Source organism: Pelodiscus sinensis, chromosome 19 (genome assembly GCF_049634645.1).
Source record: "Pelodiscus sinensis isolate JC-2024 chromosome 19, ASM4963464v1, whole genome shotgun sequence".
Lineage (NCBI taxonomy): Eukaryota > Metazoa > Chordata > Testudines > Trionychidae > Pelodiscus > Pelodiscus sinensis.
The window spans coordinates 30988861-31002065 of record NC_134729.1 but is presented as its reverse complement, the minus strand read 5'-3'; the positions used below and the strand labels follow the sequence as shown (position 1 = coordinate 31002065).

Here is a 13205-nt window from a genome sequence, read left to right as displayed (position 1 = left end):
TGCCCCCCTCCCGCCCAAGGGCCTAAAGTCCGGATTGCTACATCGCCTGCTCCTGCAAGCGGGCTCACCTTGACAGCGGCAGCGAACAGCCCCTGGAGCCTCAGGCCAGCAGACTACCTGAAGCTGTCCTAACCCCGCGTGGCATAGGAGAGGGAGAGGTATCTATTGTGCTACTTGACAGCAGGGCGGAGGTGCTGTTGTCTACAGCTGCTAGTGGTTCTTTAGTCTTTCTTCCCCTCTACCACCAGCCACTACTATTGCAAAACATGGTTTCATTGTAGGTTGCCCGTAGACCTAATTTATAACTAGAGCTCTTGGATAATATCACCAATAAATAAAACTAACAGTACATAGATAAGAGTACAAGAACCACCTCTGGAATTAGCATATTTACAAAGAAAATTCTTCATTAGGCAAAAACATAAGTCATTTACAGAATAAAAGGTGACTAGTTTTTCTGTTTCATAAAGTTTTGTCTCAGATTAGACAGAAGTCTTAGGATCTCCTCTGTAACTGAAGTGTAAATTGGAGGACTGAAGGCCTGAGGCCAGCGATTCCCTCAGCCTCACTTTCTTGATGACAATTTTTCCACTTCCAATCAGTGGTAACCAAATGATGTATCCCTCACCTTCAGGCTCCAGCTGCTCAGAGGTAAGGGCAGCTCTCTGTGTACCCAAGTGTTTCCTTCCCTGCAAAGGGAAAAAAATCAAGACCTCATTTCATATCTTGCCATTTCTTATCAGATGCCTAGATTTCCAAAGTAGCTTTTTTTTTTAAACTTAGACACACTCCATTACCCCTCTCACTAATTTTATTATACATGGGGAAATTGCTTTCTCTGCCTACCCTACACTTAAATAAGCACTGGATTTAGTACTACTGCAAGAAATTGCATCCCACTGAAGTCCCAAAAACAGCCAAGGATGCAGTTTCCTCAGTTATACAATTAATTCATGAACTGGAAGGGTCACCTGCAAGACTATACAGTTAACTTAGACACTTACTAATTCACATAATTGGCCTTCTCTTATGACATCAACTGGGACACTTGCTTCAACTGATTTCATAGTTAGCATCACTCAAAATGCACACCAGATTTGGACAAGAAGAGCATAAAGAAACCTATCAGTCTATGCTAGTCACTCTTGATCACTAATTTTAACAGTAATTGCTTACAGTAACGCTTAAACTTCTAGACAGGAATGATTAGAGATTTAATTGCTTAAGGACAAGTCAATTACTTTCACGAGGTGCTCACATCACAAGCAAAAGCAGAAATTGTTTTTTAAAAATTATATTTGCATTGACATGGGTAGTCAGAGGCAGGATTAACACCTACTCAGGAGGAATGACATTCTTGAAAAGTCTGAGGTAGAAGTGTTAGTAAAACATTGTCTAGCAAGAGTGTTATGTCTGGCTCTTTCCCTAAGTGCATTGAGCACAAAAAGAAAATACTATTACTAGCAGCCTGTAGAGAACCTCCTCTCTAATATTTCACATAACTGTCAATGGAAACAGCATATAGCTCCTCCTCCTACAGATAGGCACTCCTAATCTATGTTACCACCAATACTGAAAGCTCCTCTTTGTGCTTGTTAAAAATCTACAATAATTTAAAAGGAAAAGATTGTTCAGCACCTGAGCAGCAACATGAAGTGTCTATAGCAAATTAAAAATTTAACTGAGGCTAACTAAAGAAGTATAGAATGATTCTTGGATAGGCCAGTATCAATTGTTTGGACAGCTTATTTCTTCTATGCATTCTTTGAAAAAAAGGCATTTATGTAATACAAGCTGCCAGCGGGACAAATCCAGCTCACCAAGCCAACAGATCCAGCCTGTGGAACCCTTAGGCAGAGAACAGCTCACACTTTAAAAAGCCAGCTCTGGAAGGCTGGGGAGGGAGGAGGGAAACTTCTCACGCTGTTCTCCCCCCTCTCGCCCCAGCAAAATCTCTTAGCGCCTACTGGCCAATCTCTCAGTTTCCAGCCAATAGGAGCTAAGAATTTTTGCTGGGAGTAGGGGCAGTGTAGGAAGCCTTCTCCATCCTACCCCTCCCACCCCTCCCCACTCATGCCCAGAGCGCAGCAGCCTGCAGCAGACAGTCTGCCTTAGGTTTCTACTGGAAAGTGCACCCCAGCACCTCCCTTCTCCAATCCTCTGCCCCCTCCTGCCCCCATATCCCCTCCTAGATCTGGCACTCCAATCCCCTGCCCCAGATCACAATCCCCTCCTACCCTAGGTCATATCCCAAAATCCTGCATCCCAGTCCCGCGCCCTAGGTCATAACTGCCTCCTTCACACAAACTCTTTCCCAGAACTCTTTCTCCCTCCTGCACCCCAGTCCCTTACACCCCAGGCTCCCTTCTGCACCAAATCTCCATCCCAGACCCTGGAATTCCTCCATTAATATGCTGGAAGAGTGCAGCCTTTGACCACTTTCCAAAATATTGGAGTGCCACCTCCCCATCAAAAAATCATTGCCCACCCCTGATGTAATAGTGTCTGCACACACCTAAAAAACCAGGCCACCCATACAAAAATGGGACCATACCAGAATCTAGAGTCACACATGGGAGCCTTTCCATGCCAGAGTGGAAGGAGATGTCTGTTCTGTACTTGTAAGACTGTAAGCTTTAGGAGAAGGACAGTGCATTTTGGAAAGCACCGAGTACAAGCAACTGGCCAAGAAACAGTCCATGCAAAAATATGTAAATACAACAAGTAATTATGTATAAAGTAAACTTCATTTAACTGGCTTACAAAATAGACAAGACCACCTTGTAAACATCTTCAACATTTGCCGGAGCTGATAGAACATCACTGTTTACACTAATAGAACATGCTGAAATATAAAGGTCTTTGAACCGATTTCTGACCCTGAATTACTTCCAACTTGGTTGATCCCCTAATCCAGAACTGTGAAGCAAGTCACACACAGATTTAAAGCACACAGTAATCAATGGACTGTATTGTCACACACTAATCAATGGACTGTATTGTCAATTTGTGCTGCAGTAGGCAAGAGCTGGGTCTGATGCCTTAAGACTTCTCCACAACAATGTGGATGAAATTAAGACCATCATAGCGGTTAGCCAGCCACTGGGCATTGTGGAGGATGCTTGTAAATGTCAGTGAGTTTAGAATATCACAATCCTCTAGAGCCAGAATTTCATAAGAAATGGAATAAGCAGAGGAAAAAAATGCCCAAAAATTATGTGGTGGATCACTGCCTCACCACTCCCTTCTGAGAATAGCCCTAAATTCAGAGGCCCCCAAGATGGGCACGTTACTGATCTAGGTTCAAGGAAAGGGAAAACAACAGAAATATTTGTTTGTTTGGTGTAAGGGCAGGAGAGGAGAACTGGATATATTTTAGTTTGTGCTAAGTCTTCTAAACAAAGATCAAGCATTTTTCAGGATCATCTTGACCTCTCATTCCATTCTTCCAAGACCCTCCCCAGTCCTAAACAGCTTGGGTAGTCTATCATTGCGGAAGAGTAAAAACTGAAGTAAACTGAAAATATACTTGGACACATTTTTATGGTGGTTATTTTTTCCAACTGACAAGACTCTCATGTTGCAATTAACATTGCTGCACTGGCAGTAATCCCACTAAAGTTTTGTTTATTTTAAGCCTCAGCAGGACAGAAACCCAACACCAGGTGCTGTAAAAGTAAATTGTTCCAGTTGTTAATATGTTAACAAGAGCTGGAAATGTTTTGCCTATGCTGCATATAAAAATACTATTGAATCAGGTTGTGATCAGAGGTGAAATAGACATTTTACAATTATTAATTACTACATACAAAAGTAGAACAAATTAGCTCAACTTTGAAGTATAGTAACAGTAACTTGGAGGACACTCTCCAAGCAAAGCATATTCTCCCTGGATTTAACCACAGTTAAAATTATCCAATATATATTAGTAAATATTTCCAGCACATTTGGAAGACTAAAAAAAGCTAGATAGTACATCTTATAAGACTAACCATCTTTAATTGGATTAGAATTAAATTAACAGGATGCAGCTTTACCCATAGGGCTGCTATATGTAGTTAGCTTCAACTTGACTTTTCTGAAGTGACCAAACCTTGAAAGTAACCAGTTTAAATATAAATAATTCACAAACTTTTTTGTGCAAATTTTTTTATTTCCACATTTATATCACAATGTGTCCACTTAAAGGACCAAATAGCAAAGTTGCTCCCTTCTGCATCCCAAGAACACAGAAGTCTAGTTACTGTACATTCACTAAGGCTCTTTGTTTTTGCAAATTGCGTTTATGATGGATATCCATAAGGCAAACAATATCTAAAGGAATGGTAACAAGTATATTTCCAGCATACAAACAGGCTTCTTTTTTCCCTCACAGTACAGTTACAAACTTGTAGCACCCTCATTACTTTTGGATTCTAGAAAAGGTTAATTTTTCTAGAAGTCTGCAGGAAGGGAAAAGGAGAAAAGTGATTTGGCTGGTGATTAGAAAATAATGTGTAGTTTTTTTAACCTAGTTTTTGCAGCATTTCTCAGATTGGATTTAACTGAAACCAGACTAAAATATGTAAATGCCTATGGAATGTTGAGCTGAAGCCAGATCGCCATCCTGCAGTGTAACACCTGATATTTAAACCCAATCTTTGCACCATGTGACTTAAAAGAACACAATTTCCAGAGATCTGATGCAAATAAAAACTACATTTTTTGCGCATTGTCTCAGACGTCTTACTGTCAAATGAACCCAAATCAAGTCAAATAAATAGATGCATATTTTGTTAAGGTAATTTCTACAATTTTATCTGTACCTGCCTGTAATAAGATTCCGGCATTCACAAAGTGCTGGAAACCATCTTCACTTCTCGGGGACTAACACTTTTTTATAGCTGGGTTGCTATAGAGTTTTGAACTCAATTTAATCAACCTTCGTATGCCTTCCTTTGCAATTTTGTTAGTAAACTGGTAGCAGCATTTCACAAAAGGAGAATTTAAAGGAAAGAGCTGTAAACAATCAGCTCCTTCATACCCTCTGTTTGATGGCCCTGCTTGTCCAGGACAGGAGGCTCTCTCCATGTTAAGTGTCTGCTATACTTGCTAACTGCCAATGTGAGAGCATTTTAGCAAAACTGTACTCAGTCTAGGCAGACGTAAGGCAGGATGTTCAATCTACCATCATCCCCATGTGGATCTAAAGATATGCACTGCGTCCAATTATACCAGTTACCCTGTGTATCATAACAGCCATTCACGCCTGGCCAGTGATGTTCACGTATTCTGTTAAGGTCATCACTTGTGACCTCTCTTGTGACCCCAGGCAAGTCTGTGGGTTTGCTGTTGGGAGCTAGAACATGAGTCTTTCTAGCTTCTCTTCTAGTGCTTTCCTCCTGCTTTAAATACTCAGACATGAAGTAGTGAGCTCCTGGGGTTTGTACACCTGATGAAGACAGCAAGCTACTTTGTCTGTTTAAATACGATTGAATTATTTCATTTCTGGATAACTCTTTCCAGTTCGTTTGTTCAAAAGGACTTTGCAGGTTGGGTTTTTGCTCCTGCTTGTCTGTTTCTGTCCTGTGCTGTTCAGTAGCTGCAGGTATTTCTACCTGCAAAGAATCTTTCTGTGTTAAAGGTTTTATCTGTCCTGTCATGGGATCAAATGTGAGTTTTCTTTCTTTTAATCGCACTGGTTTCACACCCCCTTCTATTAGCTGCCCATCCAAATTTACTGTATGGTCTCTGGGTCTGTACCTTTTCTTCTTCTTACTATCTGAACCTGAAGCAGCATCATCACTGTCCATTTTTGACGCGTCGGGTGAAAAGCCAACATATGGAGTCAGAGATTCTGCAGGGTGCAAGTTGGTTTTGCAGCTAGGAGATGTGTGCTGAAGTGTCCCTGCTGTGTGCCTGTGCTGGCTTTCCAAAGGTGCCTGCTCCTGCCAGTGCGGAGATATCTCAGTTCCTGATTGCTGAGAAACCTCCAGTCTTTTTGCTGGCATTGGAGGTGTTGATGGTTGCATCAAAGAAGGGGGTTGTGGTGATGGCACCTGTGCAGAATCTAAGAACTGGGACCTTTGAGATGGACTAGGTACTGAACCCTTTGGTGAGTATGTGATATGCTGTCGAGCAAAAGTATCATGTCTAATATTACCAGGACTGAATGAGGAACAGCGGGGACTTTTAGGTTGGTGCTGTCCTGTAGTTTCTTCCAATTTATCATGCTGTTGAAGCACTGCAGTCTTTAATAATGAGGAAGTGCTTGACGGTTTTACAAGCCCTGGAGGGCTGGTGTGAGGTTTTACAGCATTTATTGGGATCTTACTGTGTTTGTCATTTTCACTATGTTCTGTCCTGCTACTTTCAGGCCCTGCATAAGGATTAACATCTATAGGACTTGGAAAATTTTCAGGGCTCCCAGCAATTCCATTAGTTGGTGGAGGAGAAGAGTTTTGTAGTACTTCATGGCTAGCTTTGGAAACTTTAGGAGGGGGGCCCTGATGCCCATCTCTATGTTCACCTTTCCTTTTCCGATTTCCTGGTTTTTCTGTTTTTGGGGAGTTTAACTTTTGGATATCATTCCTGCTTTTCAATTCATTGATGGGTTTTGATCCAGTTACTACAGCTGATGGCACTTCTGGTTTACAGTTGTGTGCACCACCGTTGGCTGACCCAGGGGGATTCGGCAATCCTCTTGGAACAGATTCATTCTGGGTTACAGGTTCTATCAGTTTTTGCCAATTGCGTAGCAATTTCTTGGCACGTTTGGCAAGCTCCTCATTTGATGTCTTCTTTCTTACATCATTGATGAGTTTCCCTAATCTTGTTTCCTATAAAAAGGGAAAAAAGTGGTTTTACAAAAATGTAATTGTGAACAGATAGAAATTAGGCCAGATGGGACATTTTTCTCTTGTCAGTACATACCAGGCTACCAAATATCACACCAAAACGTTACAAAGAATGGAGATGCTAATATATTAATCCATTTGTCTTTCTGAATTGGATTGATTCAGTTGACCCCATGCTCTAAAATAAATTTATAAATTAATGGAGATTGCCTATCTCTTAGAACTGGAAGGGACCTTGAAGGTTGAGTCCAGTTCTCTGCCTTCACAGCAGGACCAAGAACCATCCCTGACAAATTTTTGCCCCAGATGGCCTCTGCAAGGATTGAACTCACAACCCTGGGTTTAGCAGGCCAATGCTCAAACCACTGAGCTATCCCTCCCCCCTCTATCATGCAAGGAACCTACTGTACGTCTGATTATTCACCACTTCTCTGCTGGCTAAAGAGTTATGGGAGCCATTTGGGGAAGGATTCCCCCTCTCAATGGGAACCTCTTGTAAATGACCAAGGAGCATGCTCAAGTTCTGAGGAAAGCTGTGCACAGATCCCAAGCAGACAGCTGTGGGAAAGAGCTGCGGGGCCAACATACATAAAATTCTGAAAAAGAAAATTTCTAGGTCCTTCTTTGTTTTGTGGTTACACCATTTGGAAACATTAGGCATCTCCCCTACAAATCAGATTAAAGGAAAGGAATACTGGCATATAGTTATACCAAAGAAAGTGTAGACCAGAGTTTCCCAATTGGTGCTCCACGGAACCCTGGGGTTCCGCGGAGCACAACGAGGGGTTCCGCGAGGAGCTGGCTCCCCTGCCATCCCTGAAAAAGAGAGAGAGAGCCAGCTAGCCAGCATGGAGCTGGTCCCGACCGCGCACGCGCACGTCCTCCCAGCCTGGCCCCAGAGCATCTCTCCCCCGGACCCATCCCTGCCGTGCGTGACCTTCCCTGAAGGTGAGCACCGGCCCTGGGAGCGCTGCAGATTGGCCGCCCGCGCTCGGGGGGGGCTGCCGGCCCCGGGCACACGGCACTTGGGGGGGGCTGCCACCGGGCGCGCAAGTGTCCCCACCCTCTGGCGCCCGGCGGGCGAACGGCCACACCCCCTGGCGCCCGGCAACCTCCAGTGGTTGGGGACCACTGCACCAAACTGACAGGGATGAAGAGAGAATTGCCAGGGGGCCAAGCACAGACAATGAGGAAAAGGGCAGGAGGGAAGGTGTCAGTGGGAGGGGGACAGGGTGATGCCGGGAGGGGAGAGGGTAAGAGCATTGGGGGCTAGAAGGGTGAGGGGAAGTGCTGGGAGAAGGCTTGAAAGAAGGGGTAGGCATGAGGAAGGCTGGGTTGGAGCAAGTCATGTGTCAGGGCAGAGGGGCATGAGGGGAATGGGGGCAGAGGGTGGTGAGGGGTGAGTATCAGGGAAAAATGGAGCAAAGGGGGCAGGGGAAGTGAGGGAAGGGGGAGGCACCAGGAGGGTGCAGGGGTAAGAGAAGGTGCAGGTGCCAGGGGATTCTAGGCAGACACCTGCCCAGTGGAGGGACCACCATCAGAGGAGACACACAGGGCAGGTTTGTAGAGGGAGGTGTTAGAAGAGGGGATGAGGAGGGGTAGCTCACATGATCAGAGTGGGGCTACTGGAGAAGTGGGCACAGGGAGGAGAGAAGGGCTGGTGGAGGGGGGCAGGTTGCAGGAGGGCTGAGGACAGTGAGAAGAGCAGGAGTCAGGACAGCAGAGGAGGGTGAGGAGTCGGGGGGCAGCAGACACCAGGGCAGCTGACATGGCAGCAGAGGGAAAAGGCAGAGGTTTAAAAATAATTATATTTATTAATAACTTGGGTGGCACAATGACACATCCAAACAAGCCACATGAACTCAGGACTGGTGCACGACACAAAATTCATTTTGCTCATGAGAGGAAACTCTTAGGCTGTGTCTACACTGGTTGTTTCTTGTGCGAGAACACATCCACTCTTCCATGTGCGAGCTGTGCTTTCGCACAAGAGCATCTATGGCAGTGTGGACACTCTCTTGCCCAAGAAAGTGCCGATGGCCATTTTAGCCATAGGGCTTTCTTGCTCAAGAAATTCATGTTGCCTATCAACACTGGCCTCTTGCGCAAGAATAGTTGCTCAAAAGGGTTTATTCCTGAGCGGGAGCATCGTAGTTCTTGTGGAAGAAGCCCTGATTTCATACATGAGAACGTCAGTGTACTTGCGCAAGAACACACGGCCAGTGTAGACAGGCAGCAAATTTTTGCGCAAGAGCGGCCGCTTTGGTGCAAGATCGTGCCGTGTAGACACAGCCAAAGGGAGGGAGGAAGGCAGGGGCAGGGAATCAGCACTGGCTCAGCATGTCTACATGGTTTGGGGGAAGGTGCAGGGAAATTGAGCTCAGTTGGGTTGCAGAGTGGGAAGGTCTGGGGAGCTGGGCTGGGCGGTGGGGTGGGGTGGGGTGGTGTGTGTGTGTGGAGCTCGGAGCTCAGTTTGACTGCAGGAGGAGGGAGGTGCCGGGAACCGGGGCTAGACAAGGGGAGGGAGAGACAGGGAATCGGCTCTTGGCTCAGCAGTTTTGTGGGGCTTGGAGGAGGTGAGGGGCTGCAGGGAACTGGTGCTGCACTCCCTTGGATTGTGAGGGATGGTTTTGGGGGAAGTGCAGGGAACCAGCAGGGGTGGGCAGCTTAGTTCGGTTGCAGGGGATAGAGGTGCAAAGAAGCCTAGTGGGGAAGGCGGGGGGGAGGGGGGGGGACCAGAAGCCCTGAAATGACCTCCCCTGGTCCAAAAATTCCTCATCTGGGACCAGTCAGGTCTAGAGGGTGCCAGATCAGGGAGGTCCAACTCCTACCCAAGTCCCCTCCTTGCACCCTCCCTCGTAGCCAGACACCCTACATCCAGCCTGCTTCTGCACCCTACCTATCTGGTCTGCACCCTACCCAGACCTTGTCCCCTTCCGCCCCCCAGATCCTGCACCCCATCCCTATCCCGCTCCTTGGCAGCCCTGCCATCCACCCTAGCACCGCCCTGGCCCCAGCACCTTGCCTCACACCCCAGGACTCAGCACCACCCTGGCCCTGGTCCCAGCCCCAGCACCCTGCCATCCACGCTAGCACCCAGCAGCACCCTGTTCCTTGTCCCAGCACCCTGCCAGTCACCCTAGTGCCCAGCAGGACCATGTCCCTGACCCCAGCACCCTGCCACCTGCCTGTCCCAGCACCCTGCCCCAGCACCCTGCCACCTGAGCCAGCATCCTTCCACCCAGCAGCACCCTCTCCCCAGCACCCACTAGCACTCTGTCCCCTACCCCCGCCAGCACATTTGGGACCACATTAGTGAGGCTTGGGGGTTTTTGGAGGATTTTTTGTTTTTGTTTTTTTGCATCTCACTTGTGTGGCCCCAACTGACTTTTCTGTGGGTCAGTGACCTTTGACTCAAAACAGGTTCCTCACCCCTCTCACATATAAAGACAATGCTAAACCTTTTGAGTTTGACATAATATTTTATTTAAAAATGAAGCCAGGCCAACAAGCCCCCAATTGGGACCAAACCCCCATTTCACTGCAACATCATAACACTCCTGCACCACCTGACCCCAAATCCGGGCCTATCATACACTGGAACCCCCGTCCTGAGCCTCTTACATCCCCACACTCCTGCATCCCCACATCCTCAGTCTTCTGCCACAACGTTCCTCCACCATCCACACATCACAGATCTGTGTCCTGAGCCCATCATACTCACAACCTTATTGCCCTGAGTCCCTCACATGTCCAGCCCAAACTCCTGCACCCTCACATCCACAAGCCCTGGCTTGCTCAGCACCCCAACCTTCCACCTGAGCCCAACACTCCCCAGCCTAGAGCCCCCTCCCTGAGCCAACAGCCCCTTCTCCTGCATCCAAATTCCCTCCCAGAGCTTGTACTTCTCACCCCTTCCCACCCCCAAATCCCTCATTCCCACCCCACATCTCACTCACTAGGTTGAGACAAGTATAACGGCTGGGTATAGCAAGTGATGGAGAGGAGGGGAACAGAGCGGATGAGACCTCACAGAAAGGAGATGGGGGGGGTCTTGGGTCATGAATTGGTGGGTCCCTCTCCCCCCCCCCTTTTTTTTTTGCTTGACAAACCTAGGGGTTCCTTGAAATTTTGAAAAGCTGAAAAGGGTTCCTAGGCCAAATAAAATTGGGAAACATTGGTGTAGACTGAAATGAAGCACACTCCTTTTGTACATTAGAGGAATGGGATGGGTTTGAAACATTTCAATACATTTGGATACATTTCAGTCTGAGCCAACTGGAAATTAATCATGGCTGTGGCTGGAGTTGGCAGAATAGTGCTGTGGTCCCAGAAGAGAAAAGATTCCCAATGAGGAACATAACTGGATCCCTCCTGTATACAAGTCATTTGTGTTATTAGAGACTTACACTGCCCATTTAAGTGCACTCTAGAACAGCAATTAGTGATCTGAAGAAAGCTCTACTTAACTCAAAAGTTGGTCTTTTCACCAACAGAAATTTGAATTTCAATACTTTAAATTTAAATTAAATATTTTAGACATCTAGGTGCGAAAAGATTCTCTTGGGGTTTATGGATCTAAGAGGATCCAAATAGGCTGACAAGGAATGGTCTGTGCAGTTGCTGTCCCACCGGCAGAAGTACTGGGATTAGTAATCTGGTTGTCCCCTTCGTACTGTACTGAATTACCCAATATTTGAGCCAGTGTTCTCTAGCTTTACAGTATTCTCACAGGGGAGCTAACCTCACAGCCAATCAGGGACTGGCACTGAATTGGAGCTATTTCAAACTAATTTTGAGCCTATAAAGAGATGCTATTGCAGGTTACCAAAGAGAATTAATAAATGAGCAAGAGAATAAAAACTTGACAGTCATAAGATATGGAAGCAATGCTGACTGACTCAGACGAGGAGTTAATCAGTGGAAACATTGCTCTGGTGCCTCATGAACAGAAACTGGATTGCACCGTGTACCAATAGAGATCGCACCGCGTACCCTTTGATATTATAGGATTCCAGAAAGACAATTAATTCCATCGTGTACTGGGGTGCCAGCGGAAGTGGTGGAGGACGGATTATATATCTCTGCCTTAAATATGTACTCTTTCACAAAAAAACAAAGATAAATCACAAGAGTTGAAATATATTAAAGGGCATTCAAAAGTTATTGTATGGGGTGGATTATTTTCATATGTAAGCATGTGTTGAATTTCACATGTAAGATGACATACCTCAAGTGCCTCTTTGGTTATGGGATACTTCTCCAAGCTGGAGATCACTTCCAGCACTGCCACCATGTTATGGATCTGTAACAAGGAAGAAAAAGTCATTTAAAGTTTTCATGCACCCATTTTAGTTCTCAAATAATGCACATTTAAAACATGTTGTATAATTACAAGAATGATGCACAAAACTGTCACCACATATCCTGGCTTTAAGGAGCCATGTCTCCGCAGTAAGATTGAAAGGGACACCTTCGGCCTACCTGGAAGGTGAAGGCACTATTATAGTCTTGCTGTTGCGTAAAATGAAATTCAGCACATTGTCAGAGCAGGTTGCCAGCTGCAGAGCCTGATTTCAAGGGAATAGCCATGATAGTACATTTCTGTTTTCATTTATAAAATGGACCAGTGTAGTCTCCAGATAAATTCACTATACATTAAAAAAAGTGAGTTTGTCTTTATTCTTTCCAAGACCTAGTTTCCACTCCTCCAGGTTAAATCTGAATCAGATTTGTGCTGTCCCCCAAGTGTCAGACTACAAAGGAAAGCCAATTCCAGAGTGCAAGACAGAGAATGTCCATCATCAGTGCCCAGAGTTCAACTCCAGGGTCTGGTACTTAGGGTGTCCACACTGGCCAATCGCCAGCATAGTGCTATAGGAAAGAACCCAGGATCCGAACCACAGACAGCTTGACATTTGGGTTTGATAATGTCACTGTATATTCAATGGTGGTGGTATAGACTAAACGTTAAATTAAAATATTTAGTCTTGTTCAGTGAACTGTAATGCACTGTACATTTGAGTGTCACTCAAATTGCTCACATGGTGGCATGCAACAAATGTTCACACGCTGGACTGGCCCAGTATTTTATAGCACTCTTGAAAATCCCTGCTCCAAAGAGCTTGCAACAAACTGAAAAAACAAGGCAAATGCAGGAGATGATCCCTGCCCTAGGCTAGCAGCCTATGGGTCAGTAGGGAGCCAGGTACGGCTCTTCTGAAGCTTGAACTCAGCTCCTCCCCCCCCCCCCCCCCCCCATTCCCCCTGCAGCAGGGAGCCTGCGCTGGTGCTCCAGCCTCACAGCCTCCCTCCCCCCCCAGCAAGATTGAAGTGCCAGTACAGTCTTCCTGCGGGGAAAGGAGGGAA

The 13205-nt window shown here is 46.0% G+C and overlaps 1 protein-coding gene across 2 annotated transcripts in view; it reads right to left on the bottom strand.

The window, feature by feature from the left end:
* Positions 1–2196: 2196 nt before the first annotated feature.
* MED26 (mediator complex subunit 26) overlaps positions 2197–13205 on the bottom strand; it is a 53098-nt gene continuing 42089 nt past the window's right edge. The window contains exons 3-4 of one of the 2 annotated variants that reach the window (XM_075903371.1): positions 12067–12141; positions 2197–6818 (exon numbers count right to left, since the gene is read on the bottom strand). In XM_075903371.1, coding sequence (XP_075759486.1) covers positions 5130–6818; positions 12067–12141 — 1764 coding nt within the window. In that variant the 3' untranslated portion in view covers positions 2197–5129. The remainder of the gene's footprint in view (positions 6819–12066; positions 12142–13205) is intronic. The other variant, XM_075903370.1, reaches the window with a different exon arrangement.